The sequence below is a fragment of the Sphaeramia orbicularis genome, chromosome 22, assembly GCF_902148855.1.
Source record: "Sphaeramia orbicularis chromosome 22, fSphaOr1.1, whole genome shotgun sequence".
NCBI lineage: Eukaryota > Metazoa > Chordata > Actinopteri > Kurtiformes > Apogonidae > Sphaeramia > Sphaeramia orbicularis.
Window position 1 is genome coordinate 32,048,149 of NC_043978.1, and position 25,824 is coordinate 32,073,972.

Consider the following 25,824-nt stretch of genomic DNA (forward strand, 5'->3'; position numbering starts at 1 on the left):
CTTCTTTTTATATATATATATATATATATATATATATATTAGATTTATCACGGCAAAATAAAATTTGTAAACAATCCGTATGCAAATGTGCACGCTCTTTATTTCGTTTGTGTTAGAATTTTATCATAATACATACAGATGATGTATGTGATAATAATATGCCACCATTTTTGTAACATACATGACAATATCACACATTCTGTTTCATAAGTCATTATTTAAAAATAACATAAACATCACACGCAAGTTGTGAGATTTTCTTTTAGCTCATGTCTGTATTGTTTTTGTGTATTATAATAAAAAGAATTTGGGGGCATATGAGGATCTGTGAGTCATGGAATTTTATACTATTTGAGAGCAGCCTTGTTTACTCCATGTTATCAGAGGAATGCACTTGACATGAGGGATAAAAAAAACTCCTTCAATTGTCTCTCATAGTCCTTTTAATCTCTACCTTTCATCTCAAATTGGAAGAATGCATTCACCTCCAGCCGGATGAATCAGATAAAGATCATCCAGGCCTGTTGCCTCTCGCCTGAGCAACAGCCAGCCTTCCTCTCTGACTCCTCAGTCTTTGTAGGACAGATTCATGACAAGCTGCAGTCCCTAATGATAGAGAATGAAGTCATTCAAAGGTCTATGCAGAGTAATTGTATATATCACTTTAGGAGAGGAATAACAGCCCCCCATAGGTGATGAGTGATGCATGCCTTTTGCTCTGACTTGTCATTTTGTTTGCTGTTAAGTCAGATGCATTGTGTGTGTGTCCCTTCCTTGCATGCACATGTTTCTATGTGAGGAGCTTGTTTATTCACCATGCTTAAATCCATCTGTCCTGTCACAGTCACAGGGCAGTGAACTCAGCTGTCTGGGTGTGTCTCTGGAATTTCTTCTCTGTGGAGCAAATGCTGCTGAACTGAAATAAAGACTATGAAAGATATGACACATGTCTGGTTGCATAAGACTTAAATTCATGGCTGTTTGTAATATCAGGGGACACTAACAAGCCACATGGGTTATGACCTATTAAGATGTCAAGAACACAAAATATTAATATTTTATCAATTAATTAATTTTTAATTAATTATATCTTCTAATTTAAAAAAGACACATAACATTTCCATAATAGAAAAACAACTAAAAGCTTAATTTAAACTAATGATGACATTGTCTTGATTAAAGGTTGATTATTGGTTAATTTCTACTAGAGCCACAAAGACAAAACAAAAATAAAATAGAGTCGAATATGACAAATTACTTATTCATGTTTCTCTTGTGTACATGTCACGATTCACTAAAACATTTCAGTAATTTTTTTAAATAGAACTTATTTAAGGACGTCATCAAATTACGACGTAAACGCAAGAAAACGGATGCCGTCATCTATCTGAGACAAATTGTTTACATCATGGCGTCGGTGGATTTCAGAGGTAGCTAAACTACGGACATAATATTTCTGAGATAATTACTTTTTGTTGTTTTTTGCTATTTTATTTTGATAAGTCGTGATGTGACTTGTTATATTTGAGCTATTAACACGGAAGAAGGCTGTTAAATGCGTTTACCACTAGTTAGTGTTTGATCGTTTGGTGTAAATGCTAATGTTAGCAACGATTAGCATCTTCTCTGTAGTTAGCATGATTTCTTTGTTCAGTACTAAATGAATGTATTTCCCATTCACTTAAACAACTTAAGAATGAAATGTAGGCAAATTCCAGACAAAAAATAATTGCCATTAAAACGAGGCTTTCAGGAACTGAAACACAGCTCTTCACATAAAAGTAGTTGATAGCCACGGCACTGCTGCTGAAGCTAGTACTGATGATGACAGTGATAAGTATTTAATATCAAAAGTAGTAACCAGCCATCAAGAAAACTGTTAAATGCATAATATGCAATACTTAAGAACGTAGGAAAATAATATAGTGAAGTAGTAAATATAGAGCTTTAATTCAGACTTCAGTTTTGTTTACGTTTATTATTAGTCGAGTCTTTCCATCATCACGGTTTAGGTGTACGTAGTAAATTTACAATGTTCAGTTTTGAAAATCTAACGTGCTCAGATCAGCCTTCAACCTTGTTCCAAACAGGGCTACTCGAGGAGAGTTCCTAAATTACAATATTTCTTTGCACTCCATTAAAGACATTAAAGAGTGTGACATTTTCAAGAGACCGTTGTTGACAGTGTTAATACGACACAACAATTTTATCACTATGTTATACAAATTTCCTATCATGTTTATACGCTAAAGATTGTATAGGGGAGCACCCTGTGAGTATGCGTGTTTTATGGTTAGTATGTGGTGTGTGGGTGTCAGGCTCTATATGAATGAAACATCATAAATCTTATTTTTAGCCATTACTATGGTTGTGAGTCAGTATTTTAGATTTGCTTTTCGTGTCTACCAGGGACAGGTGAAAATTATTTCTAGTACAATACATCTCTTCTACCGTGAGATTAATGCAGCTCTGATGGACACTTGCAAAAATAAAGTCCTTCTTCTCCCTCAGCAGTAAAGTACATTCTTAATTGACATCATTAAAATGGTTCAATATTTATTATTTGCAGACAACCTGCTCGGGATATCCTGGGTTGACAGTGGCTGGGTACCTAGTCTTAATCCTGGGAATGTACTGGACTATTTTTCTGAAAGAAGCAATCCATTCTATGACCGAACCTGTAATAATGAGGTAGTGAAGATGCAGCGGCTCACGCTGGAGCATCTAAAGTAAGTTCATCTTACACACAGTAGTATAGTTTATTTTGCATTTTTTTGCGAATGGGTGAACTTGCGATTTGAGTTGATACTTGCAGTGCTAAATTAAAACTGTAACATTGTTCCTGTCTTCTTTTCAGTCAGATGGTGGGAGTGGAGTATATTCTTCTGCATGCTCAGGAGCCAATTCTTTATATTATTCGTAAACAACAGAGGCAATCACCGACTCAAGGTGAGAACAGTGGTTAGGGTTAATTAGTCAAGTGTGGTATTCCTGTCAGGCAGGATCTTAAGATATTATAGCTTTGCTACAATAGAGACATCTATTATTTCTCTTTCATATTATTATTATTATTCATATATGATTTTACTGTTTATGACAGATTTGAGTGATTTTGTTAAACAATGAAAAATAACCAATAATTTGGGATCATGAGAATCTACCCTCACACTGAAACTAAGAGTACAAACTTGAACACATATACAATGTTGCATTTACATACCTATTTAAGGGTCAAATGTCCTCTAATTGTATGTTCCCATCTTCCAGTGATTCCTTTGGCCGATTACTACATCATAGCCGGAGTGGTGTATCAGGCTCCAGACCTGGGAACAGTTATCAGCTCCAGAGTGGTGAGAATTTGCAGTATGATCCTTTGTAATGTAATGAAAACAGGATGTTACTGTCAGATTTTGATGTCTGAAGATGTTAGTGTGAGTGACATAAAACTTTTCTATGCAAGTTGTCTGCTGTCCATGGAATCCAATCGGCTTTTGATGAGTCCATGTCGTATTGCCGATACCACCCATCCAAAGGATACTGGTGGCACTTTAAAGACCAAGAGGAGCGAGGTGAGTTTTGAAGATTAATTTGATACAGTTTTTCAAATTTAAGATCATAATTTTGAAAAAAAAAGTGTTGAATAACGTGTCTGGTTAATAACGTAAACAGAAAAAGCCAAGCCGAAGTCAAAGAAAAAAGAGGAGCCTAGTTCACTGTTTCAGAGACATCGTGTGGACACACTTCTTTTGGATCTCAGGTCAAAATTTCCACCAACATTCTACCAGGTACTTGGTACACTGATGCTAATGTGCTCATTACTGATTCTCATTATTTTTTCCTCAAATTAGAACTAATGCATGTTAATTTTTCTTATTTCTGCAATTTCAGCCTAAGCCTGGTGAAAAGCCTATTCCAGGTATGATGTTATACTTTACATTCTTGTCAGACTCATGAGTTACACATTAATATCTATAGATGTACTTTTTGAATAAATAAAAGAGCAGACTGTGTCCACATCTTATACTCTTTGTGCAGCTATTCTGTTTATTACTGCTTGTACTCATGCTCAAAATATTTATTCATAAACATTTACTTTTGATAATGTGTTGTTTGGAGCAGCTGAAGCTCAAATACATATTTTATTTTAATATCCCTATATATTACAGTTGAGGTGAAGAAGGAGCCTGAACCACCTGCAGAAACTGTGAAACAAGAGGAGAGGGAGCCAGCCACAAAGTCCTCTGCTCCAGCTCCGCCAAGCAAACCACCCCCTGAGAAGCGAGCGAGGCTTCAGTAACAGCCTTCCTCTCACTTTCTAGGAAGATGCAGCATATGAGCAGTGAGAAGTCCCACAGCACTAACTCTACAAGTACTCTGAGATGGGGAGTGTTTCTGTTCCTAAATTACAAGATCGTCTGCTGCACTGCCCATTTATCAGTTTACATGATGCTAATAATGAACTGGCACAAAATGTGTCAGTTACTGGTCTCGGTGCCAGAACTACTTTTATACTGTAACCTTAGTCTTGTTGGGCATTTGGTAAGTTTGGCATCATGGACATTATAGCAGCTTTTTGAACAGGGGTTAACTGCCTGATGTCAGCAGACATTTTGCAGTATGCACTAAGGATGAGGCTGTTGGATATTAAGCTGACCTCAGCATCAGTGTCAGTTTACTGTTGAGATCAGCATTACGTTTGGGTTGTAGTGACTTCAGAGGACACCTTAACTCCCAGCCTGCCTCACAAGGATGTATCATAATGCATCATCTGAAAATGAAAAGCTTCTTGACTTGAGCAGATCTCTTTAATTACAAAGTATTTCCACTGTTTCTGAAAGGAATTCTCTGCTTTCATGTTTTTTGTATTAAAATATATGAACACTTGTATTCTGGTGTGATTTCTTTAACAAGTAACAATTTTTAGTCATGCTTGATCACATATTTCTTCAGTTTGTAAATGAAATGTCATCTAAAAATGACAGAGGCGGGTGACTAATTAAAGGAAAAAAAAAAATTGTTACATTGTTCCATGTGCCAGCAAAGCACCAACAGTGACCCTTGGCATTGATTGTACAAGTGGGGGTTCTCTACTGAAGCAATCCATGTCAAAAGATTCAACAATGAATGTCAAAAGATAATCACTCATTTGGTGTTTGATGAGGGTAATAGGAAGTGCTGTCAAACACATCTGAAAAGTCCCCAGTAAGTGTTCATCGATGGTGACTATTACAGACCAGTATATGTGACATCATTTTTAGACTCATGAAACCATTTAATGAGCTCTAATTGCCTGAGGATGGAGGCATTGTCATCCTGGAAGTGAACACTCATTGGATTTTCCTTTAATTTGTGACCCACATAAAATATATTTCAGTGTATGATTAACACCTCAGAGCTTGATCAGTTTATATCAGGGCTTAACACAAAAGTGCCAACATTGATCATTTGTTAATATTTTGACCTACTTTAGTCAGAACTGATTGAGGTATGGTAATGTTTTTGTATAACTATTCCAACAAAAAAAAAAACTTAATTGTTGGCCGATACAGTGCATGCATCATCATTTACCTTATGTACAATCTTCATGTTTCAATGATAAACCAAATTTGCTGATTTCATTACCTGCTTTTGTCATGTACATTTTTACCAGGCCCCACACTGGGATTAAGTTTGACACAGTGAGTATAGCTCCTGTTGATCTGCCAATAGTCTGTAAATCAGGGGTGTCAAAGTCCTTTTTGTTCTGGGGCCACATACAGCCTTATATGATTTCAAGTGGGCTGCACCAGTAAAATAATAACAGTGAAAAAAGTAAAATTACATTGTTAAAATGCTGACATATACTTTAAAAATGTGAATAACATGAAAAACCATGAGCAACCTGACATGTCTTGGGTAGTGTTGTTTAACAATGTTATGCTTCAGCTTATCATTTACACGTGCATTACAACTTACAGATCACAATGGACCTACAAAGGCATAAAACATTTAGTAACAGGCACAATGTTGTTAAAATTGCACTTATTCTCTTAACCCATAAAGACCCAGTGTGACTTTTGCACCAGTTCCAAAATGAATTTTTCTCTCTATTTAACCTTGCTTAAGTGATTTACCATCATTTATTATAATATTACTCTCTATATTTTGTGTTTCTACATTAAAAATCATGTGTTTTCCCATGTTTAATTTACTGGTCAAGTACATGTTCATAAAAGCTCATATTAAAGTAAATTGTCATAATATCTAAAACAGAAAAATTAAGAAAATGTGATTTTTTCATCAAAATTTACTATTACCTGAACATAAACCCAGTGTCTCCATGCACTGTCATTGATCCAACTCCATGGGTTTTACTAGTGAATTTGTGTTGTAGAAGATGATGGTGTTTCCACGGTAACTATGGAGCCTCTGAATGTCCAAATGGGTCATATCTGATGACCATTAAAAGATGACAAAACCAGTTATTTACATGTATTGATAGGTTTAATGGATCAGAAGTTATTAAACATTTTATGCTGGTAGATGATTTTGGTCATCAGTGGTTGTTTGGGTCTTTATGGGTTAAGAAAATTCATGGTGTTTCTATTTATTCAGGCTATTTAATTTTTTTTGGGACATGATAATTTGTTAATGTAAACAATTTCATGTAATTTTACTTTTTTTTTTTTTTTTTTTACACAAATTCAGGAGAAAATTTTGAAGTTGTCATTATTTATAGGTTATTGTGATAATATTCTACTGGTCTGACCCACTGGAGATCAAATTGGGCTGTATGTGGCTATTGAACTACAATGACTTTGACACCCTTGATTGTTAATGTTTTCAGTAAAATTTTTGCATTTCACAAATTCATCCCACGGATTGGACCCTTTGACGGGACAGTTTTGGCCCACGATCCGTATGTTTGACATCCCTGGTGTAAATAGTCAACCCTCTGGTATCCGGGTGCGCCTTTTAGGCACACTTTGCACTTTGTTTTAAAAAACTTCATGTTATTTTTCACAATTTAAATAAGGTTAGAATTCAAAAGTTGTTCATTTTTGCATGATCTTTAAAATTCTGGCCACCAACTAAAATCTGTACATTGTAAACAAAAGAAAATTACAAGACTAGCATCTGTCTCCCAAGTGTGCCTAAAACGCACTATTTCTTCCATTTGATGTGTATGATTAGAGCTGACCTTGATTTACAAAAATAAAATCAAATTAGAGCAGAAAAATAAATCAATATATAATATTTAATAGTTTGATTTATAGGTGTGCATTTTTGGCACACTTGCTGACAGATGCTAGTATTTTTGAACATTTGACCTAGCACCAAAAATAATTATGCAAATTAACCAATGTTGGAGTTAATCATTGACATATGCCAGGATGAAAAAATCAAATAATATGTGATCCAATTTTATGTAGTATATTGGAAAAAAAAATTGTTTTTGCATCCAAAAAAATGGTTTGTTTACATTACAAACACGGCATTTAAAGGGTTAAAAAATGTGACAGTTATTGAGTATTTGGTATTTTTATTTACAGCTCAAGTTGATGAAATAGAAAAAAGTGTAAAAGAATTGAAAACAAATTGTATCTTTTTTTTTTTTTTTTTTTTTGGACATTATTCCACAAGTGTGCAAAAAAGGCACACTTGGTGCTTAGTAAGGGCCTTGCTGGACGGGATACCGGAGGGTTAAATGTAAAGTCGTACCCAGTTTTGTTATCATAATATTGGGGAGAAAGATAAGAAAATAATGACCACAGGAGGTCGCTATTCGGTCATATTTGATCCAAGCTCCTAATTGCTTAATGTAATTTCACCTCGTTCCTTAGTATTCTCCACTATCGCTCCGTCGGGTCATGTTGAGGTCAGAGAAATATTACATCGCTTTTCCACTGCGTAGAGACAGTACAGTAAAAAAAAAAACAATGAAAAACCGTAAGAAAAATGTATACTTTGATGATATTTGCTATGGACATTAGCTGCTTCCAATGCTGCTGTGCACCAATGACACGAAGAAGAACTTTCTCGCAGGGCGTGGTGGGATAGGAGTCTCCACAGTGGAGGACTGAAAACAGTGCCCCAGCTGGCTGGCTAGTTACAGAGAAGATGGCTGCAGAGGGGATTTTCAGGCCAGTGTCTGAAAACAGAGCGCCGTTTGTCATGCTCAGCGACGACTAGCCAGCGTCTCGCCCCGGTTGTTCATCTGGTCGGTTCCGCTCGGATTCGGAGAGGATAAAACAACATGGGGTCGCAGACTCTACAGATCCTGAGGCAGGGGGTCTGGGCTTCAGTAACAGGCGGATGGTACTACGACCCCGATCAAAATACATTCGTCAACGCTTTACATCTGTACATCTGGCTGTTTCTGCTATGTTTCCCCTTCACTCTTTACATGGTGAGCTTTGTTTTCAACACCTTTATTTACGTGTTAGTTTTGACTGTTGACAGCGCAAGTTAACAAACCAACTGTCCGTTAGGTTAGCAGTCAGGATACTATCGGCCGGTCTCAGTCTATTATCTGGAGCGGAGACAATGTAACGTCCATATAAACTAAAGAAACGACACCGAATATGTGTATTATCTCTAAAATATTCTACGAAACCTTTAGGTTAGCCGGTTTATGAGGGGGTAACACAATTTAAATGTCTAAATCTGATAACATAGTCCTTTATTGTCTCCATTAAAGTGTACCCTCCTCCAACTACATCCAACCAGAATGCTCTTTTGTTTAAGGTTAAATTCTGTTTATCCCAGCGATGCTATTAAATCCGTCTGGATATTAGCAGTTGGTTACAGTGTGTCAAGCTGTAATAATCAGTGTATTTAATTCCCTTCCCCCTTTATCTTGTTGTTTTGCTCCTGTCGGTAGTGATTTGCGATATCACCAGCATTCAGAAGCTACCAGCTGTGACTGTAAGAGCACAGCTGACAAGGATGGAACACTGATCTGAGAATGTTAACATCCGACTAATTGACTAAAACGTCCGGCAGATCATCTCTGTGTTGTCCTTGTATGTTTACGTTTCACAATGTCAGTAGCTTTCCCTTAACACTATCTAAATACATCTGTAGTGCCGGTTAAAAGTCGCTTGTGCATGTCATTTCCAGGCTGTTAGTCAAGTAATTATATTAATTGAGGAAACTGTCTATTGTCTGATTGGCTACAGAACAGGATGAAATGGAGCTAACTAAGTGCATTACAGAGCCTGTCTAATATGTATCCCTATAAATGTACTCAGGTCAAGAAATGTCTGTTTGCTAAGCATGCTAACTTCTATATTGAGAAGCTGATGTTTCAAATCGGTTTGTGGTTTCCTTTCTATTTCTGGAGTGGAAATACATCGGTCAGCTCTGTGGTTTATATAGAGCCACAGGTTTGAGTGGTGCTGGTGTTTGTAATAACTGCAAACAGATGCAGTACATATCTCAAGGACACCAGAGACACAGAAGCTGGAGCTCAGACACCTTGTGCTAAACACACAGGTGTGTGCTTGGCAGCTTCCCATTGATGAGACATTAAAATGATCATGGAATGCAGCTATATTTAAAGCACTGACAGCATCTTTTTGCACATGTCTGCTTGGAATATTTTAACTTGTTTTACACTTTACAGTTTTATCTCAAGCACATTACAGTTATTTTTCAGTACATTACAGATTTCCAGATTCTGCTCAGATCGTTTATGCTAATTTATAGTGTTCAGTGTATAGTGTTTGCTTGTGTGTTGTATTCTCCTTACTCATGTTTGCTTTGGTACTATATTGGTTTTGAATGTGTGTCATGCTGCTGCTACACTGCAGTTTCCCAGTTTGGGATAAATAAAGTCCATCTATCTATCTATCTATCTGTCTGTCTGTCTGTCTGTCTGTCTGTCTGTCTGTCTGTGTCTGTCTATCTGTCTGTCTGTGCATTTATTAATTCTCTTGATTTCATTGGGAGAGCTAACTTGATTGATTGAAGTACACATGTTTTATTCCTGTCACCAGCTCATGAATATTTTTTTCAGAACTTCAACCACCTAGCTTATATCATATGTCTTTATTTAGATTACAAAACAATTAAAATGTATTCATATTTATTCTAAAAGCATTCATCTTTTCTAGATGCTGAGGAAGTAGTGACTATATAGGAAATATAAAGACAGTGAACTCCCATATAAGTTCAAATAAATATCAACAAATTTGAAGATCAAACAGCAACAGCTATACCTTGATATAGCATGTTTGTTTAAAATGATCACACCAATCAAGCCTATGTTTTATTATTACATTTTGCATATAATTTATTATTATTATTATTATTATTATTATTATTATTATTATTAGATTCTGTTGTTTTTTTTAATTTCTTTATTAATATTAATATTATTATTATTATTATTATTATTATTATTATTATTATCATTATTATTATTATTATTATTATTATTATAAGTAGTAGTAGTATTAGTAGTTGTAGAATAGTAGTCTTCTTCTTCTTCTTCTCCTCTTCTTCTTCTTATTACTGTAGTAGGAATTAAGGAAAAGTTCAACAACTAGAAGGTCACTTTGTAGAGCATGTACCCTCAGCCCTATTAATCAGATCAAACATTCTATTTTGTATTGTTAAAAAAAAAAAAAGGGGGGGGGGGGGGGGGGGTCCATGCTCTGCTACTTTTATGGTCTGCTCCAAAGTTTAATGGATTTGTCCCCGGTCCATGCCTTATCTTTCCACTGAAAATTGGTTGATGATATTACTTATAAACAAATCAACAAACACACAGACATGGGTGGAAACGTTGCCCCCAGAGACAGAGGTAATATTTCTATTTTAGCATTACAGAAGTACATTTAAATCCCAGATTGTCCTTGGAGATAAATAAAGCTCAAAACAAAATATAATGGAAGGGGGTAAAAGGTGCCAAAGAGCATAGGTTTGAGAGCAATGAAAAGATTATCTTGGTCTCTAATGAGTATAAATTAAAGCACTATCTGGCTACTTCTACAATATCAGGTACCCACAGAAGGTTTAAATGCATTGTGTTTTTCTGTATTCCTAGGCACTGCCACCAACCATGGTGATTGTGGGAATCTACTGTGGTGTGATTGCTGCCATGTTTCTGCTGCTGAAGACGGTGAATTATCGCCTCCACCATGCCCTGGATGAGGGGGAGGTAGTGGAGAAGGCTAAGGAGAGTCAGGGCAGCAGAGGTGGTACAGAGGGCACTAATGATGGCGGTGTCACCCGTCGAGAGGACAGCAATGGCCCAGGGTGAGTGAAATCCCACATAGACCACTGATGGATTTGATATCAAGAGATGCTCAGGAAAAAAAAAAAACGCCACAGTGAGCTAGTGAGCAGGTCATATGACGAAACAGCTAAAGACTTGTGTAAATTGTTGTGCGTTAGGCAGACAACATCATCTTTCCTTATCAGTGGTGCTAAAGTGTCACATGGAGCGTATTTACAGAGTGAGTTTAGTTATTTAAAGATGATGTAATCTGGAGACTGTTGGTGCTGTGGTCAAAGTGCTGATGAAAGTAGCACTTATTTTTGCAGTGTTGACCTTTTTGGAGCAAGGGTATCAATAGCAACAGACGCTTTAGTTTAGATGAAAACATGATACACACCAAACAAACTGAAGCATAAAGAAAAAAAAAAAACATTCACAATACTCAGTTCCTTCCTTGGTTCATTATATATTTTTTACATCACTCTCATTGTAGATCAGATGTAGGGCATCAGATATAAATGCCTAAAATTTCAGCTTCCGAGTAGACCTGTGGGGATGTCTGATCACAGGCAAATGCACTGAAGAGATATGTATTTGAATCATTTACCGTATGCTAATGAGGAGTAATCTGTATTTTATTTGAACAACTTGTCATTCATCTTTTGGATTTTGAGTTGTGCTTCAGAGAGGGAACATTGTTTTTTTACACATTCTATTTTCCATGCCCGGGAGAGGCAAGCCGGTTATACAGCTTATATATAAGCTGTATAGCCTGTTGTAATGAAATGTTTGACCACTGCAGCTGTAGTTCTTGGCATCTTGAAAACCCACAAGGCTGCTTGAGTGAAGGTTGGGCACATTCAGTGCAGGACACAGAAATAATGGAATCAGTCAGGCAATCAGTCATATAGTATGGCTTGTACTGAATGGTGTGTCACTGAGCCTGGTTTTTTAAAGTGCACTATTTGCATTATTATTTGTTTTTTGACTCTGTAAGGCAACCATGTTGATGTCAGGCTTATTGTAGTTAAATTTACTTTTAATTACCATCATTAAGATTTAATTTCTTCTTGCTTTGTGTATTCAGCACATTGTCGTGGTATGGTGGTATATGTGTGTTTTTGTCAGAGTGCAGACACATCAATATGAACTCAGAAGTACAAGATAGATCCTGATGAGTCATCTTCCCATACAGATGAGCAGTCTGACCAGATTGTTTTTGTGTACCAAAGTGCCATGCATAAATTGAAATCCTGCTTATTAAACTACTAGTATTCTTAATGTGTAAAGACAAAGGGTATAATGAGCTATTATTAAAGGCGAGTATACTAGAAGTGAAATATGTGGTAATTAATGCATAAATTAGGCTAATTAATGGCTTCATTAACATGAAGGGTCAGCTAAAAATAAATTACACTTGGAAAACGCAATGTCATCAGTAACCACAAATGACGCACTGTAAACTGAATCACATTACAAAGTACAAAATGACATTATCCCGCCTTTGAATGCCAGCCTCCTGTTTCTTTAGAGTTTAGGGTCTCATTCTGGAGGAACAAAAGCCAGTGAGGTTCTGGCGTTTTACTGCCCAGGACTTGAAGAAGTGACTCATATTCACATTCCACTGAGAGTGCTTAGCAGGACCCTGAGAGAGGGGAAAGGCAACACCAAGAATGAGTGCTCCCAACCACAGGAGCAAATTCAGTCAGAGCTTTGCCCACACATCTGGAGAGACATTCCAGGTTGTTTGAATTTACAGTAAAGCAGACAAGCCAAGCTGAAATTGATTAAGTTTTTTTTGTTTGTTTGTTTTGTTTGTATATCTACCTCAGTGAGTGTCCACTCTATTTTTTTCTATCATTCATTCTATGCTGTACTTCATTACATGGCATGTTTGTTTTTTGCAGTTTGACCTGTTCTGAAAAATTTTTGGCATATGGAAATGATTTATAGACAATCTCTGGCAAGCTGTTTGTTTTGACATACCAACTAGTTAAACAAGCACGTCCGGGCTAAATATAGGCCTGCAGAAAATCTACATGGATGCTTTCATCTGTTTTGCTCTTTTAGTTGAGGTTCAAAAGACATATAAAAGTTGTAAAATACAGGCCTGTTTAACAAAGTTATGTCATGTATTTCTTCTAAAAGGAGGGAAGTACAGATAAATGCCATATAACAGGACTTGCGTTATAAATGATCTGTCCATGACAAATGGTACATATCACTGTGTACTATACATGTGCGGGTAGAAATATAAGTATAAAAAATATATGAGTGTGTGTCTATACAGGGATCCTGGAGGGGGTATTGAGATGGCAGACTTCATCAGGCAAGAGACTCCACCAGTGGACTGCAGTTCAAGGAACTCCTACATCGGCATGGAGTCTAACCAGCAGGTAGTGAGAGCATAAATCAGCATTCTGTACTCGTTGGGCCAACTACAAAACATCCACCTCTATACTTTGAAGACAGAATGAGCAAACAATCAACATTTGGAGGTAGCATACATGTCCCAATAAGGTAGTTACATATCATGAAGGGACTGTCATAGAGAGGATTGTGTGGAACACAACAAAATAAATAAGAACATAATGGGAGACTACTTTTTTCTGTTGTATATTGTTATATTACACTTTGCCATTTAAAGCTGATGAGCATATTAACCAACATAACATGGTTTATCTGAAAAGAATATGTAAACTTGTAAACCACAGACAGAGACTGAATATATATCAGGGCCAGTTAAGCAAAGTAATCATAAGTTATACTTTTATGATAACTATCCACTGTTGTATGTGGCTTCTTATGTACATTTTTACATTTGCCAGAATTAGTTTTATACCATCAGGCTTACAGTTTATTTGGAGAATTGTTTTAGTTGCACTTTGTCACAGTTGATAAATTGTCAGTAAAATGCATGTTACTGGATATTTAAACATCCTACTCACAACAAAGTATCATTTGCTAAGACCTGACAGTTAACTTCTAAAACTCTCTTTTGCTTACTGCTCACCGAGTTTATGTTTTAACTGTGTCTGGACTTGCAGAAGGATCTGTGCAAGTGTGTTTGTGGAGAGAGTGTTTTCATTAGGTGTGATCCTCACATAGCTTTCTGTTGGCAGATCTCTCCTTTAGTATTCAAAGTTATTTAGTTGTTTTATTCTATGAGATATATTTAACCTCTGAATCCCCATGAGTACAGTGTTCTGTGTCTTTGTAGTGCGTGCCCTTGAGTTGTTAATCAGCCAGCGTGTTCAGCTCAGTTGCTGTATACTGAGTGGGAGAAGACACCAAAACTTTTCTCTTTGACAGTGAAGAGGCACCAGCTGTTTGTAGTACTCAAACAGAGTCTTCCTTGGATGTTTTATTCTGTTAGATCACACTCCTTGTCAGTTTGCCTTCATGAACATTTTGCTCGAAAATTGATCTTTTGATAATCAGAGCAGCTCAGATAAAAGGTATGACTTTTAACATTTTATTTAATTTTCAGATTGCATCCACCCATGGAAGAGCAACAGTAGCCAAAGGTAAATAAATCATCCTCCAAATTATTCCTTCCTTCCTCAGGTTTATGAAAAGAATTGATAGCAGAAGATAGGAGTCTTCTACTCCTACATTACAACCCGGTGGGCCATTTTCTTTGATTTTTTTTTTTTTTCTTGTAAATACCACATCCCTGACCATGGTTACCCCTGCCACGCAGGAGATATGGTCTGACTCAGCATTTTTGTGACCTTCCAGACACACTCAGATCAGGCAGTTTTAAACAGACTCTGCTGAGCCTGAAAAAACAATGCACTTTTTTAGACCCTGTATTTCAGTCAGTCTCCAAGAAATTATATTGAAATACTGAGAAGACAATAAATGAACTTTGTGTTGAGTTTTGAACTGAGGCTGCTGCACTGTCTGAATAATTCAGGCTGTGTTCGATGCTATCCTAATTAGCTGGCAGTTTGTGATGACAGGAAGTTGTCTGAAGTGGGACAACAGCTCTGCTGGGGTTTAGCTTTTTAATCTTCTTCCTTTCTACACTTCCATACACTCCAACTGTCCATCACTGTACTTGAGAAACACTGACTACGCAGTTCATTCTAAATAAGTACATCTTTGTTTAAAGCTAACTGAAATCTCATGTAAGACAACTCCACAATCTTTCCAAACAGCTCAGAGCTACATTTTACAGTGGAAACTGTCACTGCTGTATGACCAAGCAAGTAGTGCAATTACAGTGCTCAATATGGATGTTTTTATACTTGAGACTAGTGTTGTTTGCACTATGCAGTAATGGCAGGAAAAGAGTAAACTTCTCACAGTAAAAAACAAAGGCACTTGTGTCAAGATGCAAAGCTTGGTGTTCCTCAGCTATCCCTTGTGTCTCCCCTGACATTGATAAACAGTCACGGTTGCTAGTGACGGAAAGAAAAAATGAGTGACCACAGGTAAAACAACACTGGATGAATGTGCCCTTGTTAAGTGGATTGATAATGTTCAGTCATCTGTGAGCCCTTGAGTTGACCATTGATGAAGGGAAAGGACAGATGAATTGTTAACAAGACAGGGAAAGGACGATTTAAATTTTTTTAAACTAATTTCAAAAAGAGATATAACCTTATGTTTAGTAAGCTGCATGGGAAGGATGGGAGGCAGCAATCTGGCGAATTTGTGTTCATGTTATACCTTTTGAAACTTAACCACGAGCAGCTGAGAGGGGATTTGACCTCAGCACGTGTAATTGATATAAGCAGGTTACACTCCTATTTAGTTGTACCAGGTATGTATATAAATTGCTCACTTTTAGGGTTTTGCAGAAAAAGACAGGAGTATCTGTGTCTTTATTCTCTGTAGGCCCAGTTATGTGTAGGTGCTCAGACTCACTGGTTGTGTAGGTATTAATAATTGATTAAACCATCCGTCATACCTTAATTGCCTTCCTATCTTTGCAGGAGATGCTGGAAAGACTACAGATGACATTAGTTTGACTCTTGTTGAGAGCTGCAGCCATGATCATGGTAAACATGCTTTGCAGTAAATAAAAAGCCAGGTTTTGTTCCTTGCTGTGACATTTCAACAGCCTTTTTAATGTTTATTCTTTTATGCTCAGATCTGTTGTCAGACACAAAGATGTACTGCCTTGTTCCCAACGACTCCTTCGCCTCCCTCCAGCCCTCAACCTCCTTGTGTCCTTCAGAAGTGTCCAGGGAGCCTGCTGATCTCTGTAACTCTGCTGCTTATCACTTCAGCCTGTCACATTCCTCCTGTGACACGGAAGGGGCTTCTCATCCATCCATGCAATGTCAGAATTTTAGGAAGGAGATTCGATCTCGGGGCCTGCCTCGGACTTCTAGCTCAGCAGGTTCTGCTTTCCCTGACCCATGTCTGCCAGATTTTGGTCTGTACCCACCACCACGGAGAGGTGGCCTTGACCCTGTGTGTGAGCTTGAGACTGCAAGACCGCACAGAGCAGGGGTATGTGACAGAGAAGGAGCCGGGAGACTTTACCAGCAGGAGCAGGCTGTGGCTTCAACCTCGGGAATAGATTGTTATAGGCACAAAGAATCCCGCAGAGTGGCTCGCTCAGCCTCTAGGGAGGCAGGGGAAGGTAGTTCAGGTCTATATCAGGTGGAAGTGGGTGGTGGTGGAAAAGGCTCTGGTGGAGGAGGGAAGTCCCAGAGAGGGGAGCGTAGTGCTGATAGCCTAAGGAGCCTAAGTACTCGCAGCAGTGGCTCCACTGAGAGCTACTGCAGTGGCACTGACAGGGACACCAACAGCACCGTCAGCAGCTTCCACTCTGAACAGACTAGCTCAACACATGTGGAGAGCCTGCTTTCTCTTTCAGGGGATGAGCGTGTACGGGACAGAGGAGATGCAGTGTCTGTCCCAGCAGACGGTAGGACTTGTAGCCTTGGTAATATTAGCTCGCGAGGTCTCAGTAACCTACCTTCCAGGGAGGCCAATAAAAACCCTCACGCTAATGAACTGACTGCTAAACAGCCTGCAGAAATACCATCCTCTGCAACCCAAGAGCTTGTGGACCCTGGCACGTGTCAGGAGGAGCCTGGAATCAGGACCAGTGCTGATGGCTCCACTGAGGTGGCTGTTACAGAGCAGGAGCAGGGGCAGGTGAAAGACAGCGGTCAACCAAAGTCAGCAAACCTTGTTCAAAGGACTTCCTCTCTGTCAACGGGGCGCAGCGGGCGCCGGAGGAACGGCAAAAAGAGGGCCAGCAGCTTTGATGCCAGCCGTCACCGGGACTACATTTCATTGCGAGGCATGGCCAAGCCTTGCAGTGCTGTGTTTACTGGGGGTGGAGAGGAAGACTCCAGTGATCAGAGTGAACTCAGCTGCGCCTCCAGTCTCCACTCCACCCACCACCTAAGCACAGATAGCTCCTCCAGTACCACCTCTCGCTCCTGCCACTCACCAGAAGGCCGCTATAGGGCTCTGAAAGCCAAGCACACTGCAGCAAATGCAGCCTCCTCCTCCTCCACAGTCAAAACTGCTACGGGATCAGAGGCAGGAGTGATAAGTGGAGGGAAGAGACGCAGTTCTCGCCGAACCCCTAGCACAGGCAGTGCCAAAACACATGCCAGGGTGTTGAGTTTGGACAGTGGTACAGCTGCCTGCCTTAATGATCCCAGCCGCTTAGGAGCTCCTGCCGGTCCTCGGCCCCTTACCACCTCCAAGTCTGACCTGGAAGCCAAAGAGGGGGAAGTTCTGGATGCAGCATCCCTGCTGGGTCGGGCCTCCCAGCTGGAGTCAGTGACCCGCTCCAGGAACAGTTTGCCCAACCAGGCAGCTTTCGCTGAGCCTCAGGATGCTACTGCTGCTTCCCTGCGGGGTATGTACCACACACAGTGCTCTAATGTACTGTACACTTTGCATTATGTCTGATTTGCTACTTTGGTTTGATAACAAGTGTAGTGACTGAAATGCATCACAAAATCTATCATGTTTGACCCTGTCCATGCATGTAAAAGAATTAAATTGCGGTTGGTTTGATTATAAAATATGAGATGAGATGAGACTGAGGTTGTTTAGATACATGTGAGACTTGCTTCGTTATTACATGTGTGTGTGGCCGCATAACAGACGTCTGCCTTGCTCAGTGTAACCATGGTGAGTTTCCATGGAGTGACAGTCCTGACCCAAGCATAGTGTTCTCTGTGTAAATCACTATTAGCATGATGGCACAGTGTGTGCTTTGTGCTGAGGTTAGACAAACAGCAGCTCCCTTATTAGTGTCATACAGAGCCTAGTGGTAACCCCTCCCTAGACATTCTTAAAAATTACAAGATAATTTATAGTATTTTCTCTGACTTTCTGTCTTTGGGTCCTATGTATTGTGGACATTTTTATAATGGTGGTCTTGATTAGCTAATGGCAACCTATTTGGAGGTGGAGTATCAGACAAAGGAAATGTGTGGACATACCAGTTCTTGTTTGAAACATTTCATGGTATTCTGTCACTTCCATTTGTTTTGGTGAGTTTAGTTTTTCTGAAGTGCATTTGAAGCTATAGTTACTGGAAAAACCTGAATGCTGTCTCTCAATTTACCTTAAAAGTAAATAATAAGCAGTAAACGTCCCGTGAGAAAATGAATCTGCTGTCTGTCAAATAGACTTGAGGCATTTGCCACCACAGTTGTACTTGCTGAAACATCGCTCATGCTCAAACATGTTCATGATCAATGACTAATTGAGGCTGATTTTAGGTGGTGTTAGCTAATTGTTTTTTAGCATGTCACAGAGAAACATTTCTTATTTTAATACAACTCACACTACCTCAACAGGAGACATATTTTTCTCTCCCACAGGTTTCCCAGTGGCATCATGGACAGTGACTTTGGGAATTGTAGTAGAAAGTGCCATTATTATGTAATCTGCATGCAAGTCTGCTGTTGCACAAGCTTTCTTTGAATGCTATAAAAACTGTGCAACAGAGTCTTTGGTTTTGTGCTGAAACTGTTGTCGTCTAATTGTGGGTGCTGTCGTCATTGGTCTCTCAGATGTTTGAGTGAAAGTAAAGAGGAAAAGGGAGATTTTTTTGCTGTTGTTTTTTTATTTTAAACTTGTGACTGAAGACAAACACAGTTTTATTGATACACCTCCTGCTGACCGCCACAAGCGCAGCCACCATGATCTCAAAAATGGGGCCCCATTGACTCTGACCGGTCAATCATGTGTCTCACCATAACAGCCCCAGGGAGTGAGGAGACTGTCATATTTCGCCGTGAGCGTAGCACGTTTCGTCGGCAGGCAGTACGGCGGCGTCACAACGCAGGAAGTAACCCCACGCCACCCACCTCTCTCATTGGATCCCCTCTCAGGTACGCCGTGCATGGAGCAGAGAACCATTTCTGTGCGTCTAGATGTGTTGCCTGGTATGAGCATGTTACTAGGCGGCGACCTTTCCTATCCTTCATCTTCAGTTACTCTGCCTTCTCACTGCTGACATCAATTTGCACCTTTTTCTGTGCATGCTGGGACATTGCAAGACATGATTTCTCCATTGGATGGGTATCTCCACTCTGCATGTGCTGTCTTTGGCTCTCCTTTTCTCAAGACTTCACCCTTCTCATCCTGTCATCACACCCTCTGACCATTTTGACTCACAACCTAAAGGCACAAGGTCTGACTAATCTCTTTGGCTGACATCTCCTCTCAGAACTGCGCATGATTCGTTCAATAATACAGACATCTTGCTGTATCCCATTGATCTGCCCTTTTGAACGACCTTTTTAAGCCGAGAGATGAAGATGGTATTGATCATCTTAAAAATCAAAGGTTCAACTATGCTGTTTTAGCCCAAAGGAATATGCTTTCTGTAGTTTGTAGTTTTCAGAGTTCCTTGCAGCTCATTCATAAAATTTTAAACACAGTGTTTTGGAGAACTTTTACTCTAATGACAATCCTGTTACCAAACTTTCCTTTTTTTACTGGCACATCTCGTCTCACTATTTTATATGTAGTGTAAACCATATCCTTATGTAATTTTATGTTGGATCTAACCTTGAATGAAGCTGTTTTAATTCTTACTATACAAGATGATAGGGGCATGGTTGATTGACTACTACAGAGTACCGAGTCAGTTATCACTTCTGAGATTGCACTATGATTTACAGGTACTGTACCATAACTCAGAAGTCTCTCATAACGACTCTTTAATTCCTTTCTCCAGTAAAGCAGGAAAACATTCATTAGTGCACCATAAAAGATGACAGAATCAACACTAACACTAAAAACAAAGTATTAAAATTTAAGGTTTATGCAGCCATGATCTTGTGCTGTGGATGGACTGTAACAGCTGTTCCCTTCTAGACAAGGCTTTACTTTTTACCGAATCTGTCTTGCAAGGTCACATTTCCAAATGCTGAGCCTTGAAAAACATTAAGCAAGAAAAACAAGTGTGAAGCCCGCCAAGGGTCAATAACTTGCAAAATGCAAAACCTCATCCCCCATGTTGCCCTGTCCATTCACTGCTTCACTCCAGATAATTTTTAACTTTCAAAGTGGTCTACCAGCTCCCCTTCCTTTCTTAAAACATTACACATTATGTTTTTCTTAAATATTATTGAGTTAACCTATATTCTTGAATCTTAAAAGAAAGGATCTGTATATTAGTATATTATTTATTCGTCAGTGATGTAATTTGTTGAACCTCTCCCTTTAAGGTCAGATTGGAGTTTATTTTTTTCCTCTTGTATAGAAGACCCTTTAGCTGTGCCGTCTGCAATAATTTTCACTTGTATGGTGCTACATGACACTTGTGTCATCAACACTAACATCTTGCAGTCAAACTGCAAAAAGATAGCTATCTGATAAAGACTGGTGTGAGACAGTTGAGTCACACTGTGGGTACATTTTTGTCTCTGACTCAAAAATATCATATGTAGCCCCTAGGCTCAACTCCAGGTACAGTGACAATGGTTTTTGCAATGTGGTAATGATTACCCGAGCTGATACAAAAAAGTGTAAATATTTATGATTGTAAATATTCATGAAATTTTAATTTACTAAAATTTAATGCAATTCCAAGACATTAATTAAATGATAAGTTCAGTGTCAGAAAGAACATAACATTTACCTAAGATGCCAAGGTCATAAATTCTCCACACTGGCAACAAAAGTGTGCATCACATCACTTGAGATCCCTCTGTCATGAAGTTCTGGTTCTCATACCTCTCCTCTGTGATGTTGTGTATCAGCAGCAACACTCCCCTGGCCCACACCACTTCTCATTTCCTCCCCTTCTCCCTTCTCCTCCAACAGTCTTCAGGAGGCTCTCAGCCAGGCCTCCCAGCCTTCAGCTTCCCAGGTGAAAAGTCAGCCATCAAGAACCCCATCCCAGGTGACCGTGCTGAGCACAAGCACCTCCCTGCTGGCCAGGAATGGAAGTACACACCTGGAGGGTTCTCAGGACAAGGCCTCAACTGTTGGCACTACCAGCTTGCAGGATGACTTTGGTAGGGAGAACATATCGGGGAGCTGCGCTGCTGTGGAAAACACTGTTGGATTGCTAGTTTGTGGGCGAGTGGATCCGTAAGAGGGTTTAACGTTTTTGATTGTGTTTGTCTTGTTCTGGTTTTGTATGTTTGAGTAGGAAAGTTGCTGCAGTGGCTTTGATTGTTTGGAATGAAGCTGGTAAGGGTTATGACTGTTGGAGTCAGTGGAGTAGTATTATCCACGGGCAGTGGACTGTCGCAATCAGTTAAAGACGAGCTTAATTATCCATGCTCCATTTATCTCTGTCAGTAATATTGTGTCTGTTGCCAATACTTGCCCTTGCGTGGATATGTATGTTACCCTTTGGTCACAGCATCTTACATTCTTCTTCCCAGTGGCTGAGAGGAAGGACAATGTTATATGTAAGGAAATGTATGAACATCATGCACATGAGGCTTTGTAAAACCTGTTTTTGCACCCTTCTTCTGGACATGTGGTAAATGGATTACAACTCCTACTCATAGTATGACCTACCACAGATTGCTGTTATGAAAAACTCTGTTATGCAGGTACTTTTTTCTGTGTGTCTAATGTCAGAGTGCTAGTAATTCTTGTCTTTATCTGCTATACCGATTTCACTGCTGTGATTCTGTGGTTATGAGAACACAAGAAAAAGGCATGGGTTTACAGAACAACTGAGCTCAGTTGCGTAAACCATCTTAAGAAAATATTTACCTTTAGTAGCTCTCTTAAGTCTTTTTCAGAAACATTGTGCACAAATAAACCTTGCATCATATCTTTTTCAAATATATGTAAATGGCAGTTTATCTCTCAGTGCATTAGAGCTCTTTTTTTATTTTTAGCCCATTTTCTTTGTATAGTCAATAGAAATATAAGCCTGTATTTTTGTCATTTTCAAGCTGGTGGAACATGTTGAGGCATGAAAACCACAACATTTCCATCTCTGTCCTGCTTATCTTACCCAGCATTTTTCCCACACATGTAATAACCAAAATATTAGAAACAAAAACAACAAAAAGAGCTCGGTTTGCTGCTATCGAGGGTTTATTAATTTGAGGAGGAACAATGTTACCATGGCAACTTTTCTGTACTTTCACTGCAAGACTGCGTTTTACTTCACTTTAGGAATCTGTTTCTTGCAAAATCCAGTTATTATTTAGGTACATTTTTCTCTGAGTTTTCTGGAGTTCTGTTCAACTATGTGTTTATGTCACTTGAAGTATTCTTGTAAACTCTGAAGCAATATCTGTGACATGTTTTGTGTAGGTGGAAATTTATGGACATCCTTAAAAGCAATATTTCTACTGGCTTACAGACATTTCACAGGATAAACTACAGTAAAAGTCAACTGAAATACAATTTGAAGGATGTGACTGGTTTTCAAGACAGGCAGGAAATGACTGACTTTCTTATAGCCTCTTTGGGAGGAGGCACATCCACTTAATAATCCCATTAGCTCAAATGAACACAGGATTATTACCAAAGCCATCTAATTCCCCCATGTAAACACGTTTTTTTAATGAAATTATTCCCGAAGACTTAGTCAGGCTTTTCCTTTGTGGACTTACTGAGTTTTTCTCTCTCCCGTCTTCTTGTATTTTTCAGGAAAGATCACTCCCTCCTTGTATGAGGCTGGTGGGTGTGACATGTCCCTGGTCAATTTTGAACCTGCCACCAGACGAGCTTCAAATAATGTATGGTAAGTGTCAAGCTGATGATATTTGTTGAGGAACATTTTGAGCAATAGCAAGTCAACTCTGGGTGTTGTTATCACAGCCAAATGTCAAATTGTCATAGAGGAATGCAATGTTTACAGATAATGACAAAAATGTACTGCTTTACTAGACTCAAAAACGTACCATTTAGAATAACTGAGTGTATTAAATCCTGTTAACTGATAATAACAATAGGCATACATTTTGCTCTTTCCACTTGTGCATTGATTATGATTTATATTGTATTCATATTTTAAGGAATTTTGCAGATTATTTTTCCTATACGTAAGTTAACAGTTTTTATTGTGTGTATCTTGGCTATAAAAAGATTCTCAATAACACAAACAAAACATAACCATGAAACCATACAGCACAAAAGCACAACAAATGTAGTTTCAGGCCACGGGAAATGAATCATGGTTTAATACAGTAAGTGCAGCAGATGCTTTTCTCTCATCAGTGCTCTCATTTTGTCTAATGCCCTGCAGGGACACCGACTCCCACCTCTCCAGTTCTACCTCAGTTCGCTTCTACCCTCATGACCTGGTGAGTACCGAACCACTGAGCTGTGTGTGTGTGTGTGTGTGTGTGTGTGTGTGTGTGTGTGTGTGTGTGTGTGTGTGTGTGTGTGTGTGTGTAGGAGAGGGAGCACTATGCATGCAAAAAAAGACTGAAGATATGGGATATAGAGCAATTCCAAAAGAATGTTTCCGTCTGTAATTCATTCATTCATTTATAATGCTATATTGACAGTTTTATGTGTACTATTTTTTGCCATATATTTAAATGTTAGTCTAAATGTTATATCCAATTTTTATTTATTGACTTTTTGTTCTTGTCCAGTATTTAAGTCAGCACACATATTTGTGGTTAACTCCTTAAGCAATTTTTAAAATTCTTTATTTGATCTGAACTCCTTTCACAACCTGGCATCTGCAGACTTGTCTGATACACTTCTTTTATCTGAGAACAAAAATGTATTTGATCATCTGTTGCTGGTTTTTAACCATTTTTGTGCTCAGAATCCAGATGGCAGGGAGTGGGTGGGGTGGTGCTTGTCCAGTCTTTAGTTTCTTCAACAGCAAAAATAAACACTTTTACTTGTGCTTGAAGTGAAAATTGTATGCAAATTCATTTCTTATTTTGTTTTAAATTTTAGGTTGAGTTTTTGTATTTTACTCTGTATTGCACATGTAAATTTATGTAGATTTGACCTGACTCTGACCATGAGGCAACTGCCCCTTCCACAGATCCGTCTTAACCGTCTGTTGACAATGGACCCAGAGCTGCTGGAGCAGCAGGATGGAGATCTGAGCCCAGAGCTCCAGGATGCACCACTTGGGCAAGAGGACACTGCAAACAATCCAGCTGTGGGAAAAGCCAGACACTACTACCGCTTGTGGCTTCTGCCCTATCTGTGGGTTGGCCTGCACTTTGACCGGCTTACTCTGCTGGCACTGTTTGACAGGTATGGCCATAAATGTTTCCATGACGTTTACAAAGCACAAAGAAAGTTAAATTTCATTGTGTTAATGACGTACGGTCAAAATTCATCACAACTAGAAAATATCCCAGCCACCAAAAACTCAAACACAAAGAAGTTTACAGATAATTACATACATATGTCACTATGTACTTTAGTTGCCCTCCTCTCTTTTGTTTTAGGTCATTCCAAGATAAGTGGCTTTGTTTAATTTCACCCATAATTTGTAGTCATAGTGACCTAAATCAGTGAAAATTCCTGGGTTTAACATTGAGAGTGAGAAGCTGTGCTGTTGGACCCTCAGAAGATATTTAACTCGGTCTATCTCTTGTATACATGTACTGCATGTAAAAAGAGAGTGCCACAGAGTTTCAACTTAAGGCTGAAGAATTTTTTTTAAATGTATGTCAGATTTTGGTTCTGTATTTAGAAACTATAACATCTTTTTGTCAAGCAGCATGTGACATTCAATATACAGCTTAACCCTTTACTGACTCTGTTTAAGGCTGGAAGCCTCAGACCTTTTACAGCTTAACCAGAGAAAGACAGTGCACCACATCTTCACATGTAAATAGTATATATTTCTTGTAGTAACGCATTAACCAGGCCTGTTACAAAATTAAATACTCAACAAATCTGAAGATAGTGCTTCTCTCGCACCTTATCTTGATTACTGTAATTTTCTATATTTGGAAGTCAGCCTCATGTCACCTGCAGCTCATGAGAAATACAGCTGCAAGGCTCCCCACTGGCACCAAGAAGACAGACCAGATCCACTGGTGAAACATAGAATCGACTGACTTTATAGATTGGAACAAGTTTAGATCAGATCTGATTTCTTTGGCGCCTATTCCACCTTCTAGAAAGTTTCACTTTTCTGTTTTGTCAATACATTTTGTTTCCAAAATGACATACATACAGTCCTGGTAAATAAGTGTATTTGACCAGCAGTGAGC

General features: G+C 38.8%; 3 protein-coding genes across 4 annotated transcripts in view; all 3 read left to right on the forward strand.

The window, feature by feature from the left end:
• Positions 1–11,014, forward strand: part of map3k9 (mitogen-activated protein kinase kinase kinase 9) — a 39,106-nt gene extending 28,092 nt beyond the window's left edge. The window contains exon 12 of the transcript XR_003934535.1: positions 11,000–11,014. The gene's annotated coding sequence lies outside the window, so the exon portion shown is untranslated. The remainder of the gene's footprint in view (positions 1–10,999) is intronic.
• Positions 1,378–4,887, forward strand: med6 (mediator complex subunit 6). Its single transcript, XM_030127197.1, has 8 exons — positions 1,378–1,430; positions 2,570–2,729; positions 2,858–2,949; positions 3,268–3,350; positions 3,461–3,569; positions 3,670–3,785; positions 3,889–3,916; positions 4,167–4,887. Exons 1-8 carry the CDS (start codon positions 1,409–1,411, stop codon positions 4,295–4,297), a joined length of 741 nt encoding a protein of 246 aa, XP_029983057.1. The 5' UTR covers positions 1,378–1,408; the 3' UTR covers positions 4,298–4,887.
• The window catches only part of pcnx1 (pecanex 1), a 33,840-nt gene continuing 15,917 nt past the window's right edge, over positions 7,902–25,824 (forward strand). Inside the window, exons 1-11 of one of the 2 annotated variants that reach the window (XM_030127192.1) lie at positions 7,902–8,389; positions 11,033–11,244; positions 13,497–13,602; positions 14,697–14,733; positions 16,150–16,215; positions 16,308–18,044; positions 19,404–19,533; positions 21,476–21,669; positions 23,276–23,369; positions 23,874–23,931; positions 24,636–24,853. In XM_030127192.1, coding sequence (XP_029983052.1) covers positions 8,237–8,389; positions 11,033–11,244; positions 13,497–13,602; positions 14,697–14,733; positions 16,150–16,215; positions 16,308–18,044; positions 19,404–19,533; positions 21,476–21,669; positions 23,276–23,369; positions 23,874–23,931; positions 24,636–24,853 — 3,005 coding nt within the window. In that variant the 5' untranslated portion in view covers positions 7,902–8,236. The remainder of the gene's footprint in view (positions 8,390–11,032; positions 11,245–13,496; positions 13,603–14,696; positions 14,734–16,149; positions 16,216–16,307; positions 18,045–19,403; positions 19,534–21,475; positions 21,670–23,275; positions 23,370–23,873; positions 23,932–24,635; positions 24,854–25,824) is intronic. The other variant, XM_030127193.1, reaches the window with a different exon arrangement.

Bases quoted from the DNA above. Each gene is read 5' to 3' on its own strand.
- med6 (XM_030127197.1), top strand. From the start codon at position 1,409: ATGGCGTCGGTGGATTTCAGAG. The intron at 2,730-2,857 runs GTAAGTTCATCT...TCTTCTTTTCAG, and splicing joins CTCACGCTGGAGCATCTAAA to TCAGATGGTGGGAGTGGAGT. The intron at 3,570-3,669 runs GTGAGTTTTGAA...TAACGTAAACAG, and splicing joins TAAAGACCAAGAGGAGCGAG to AAAAAGCCAAGCCGAAGTCA.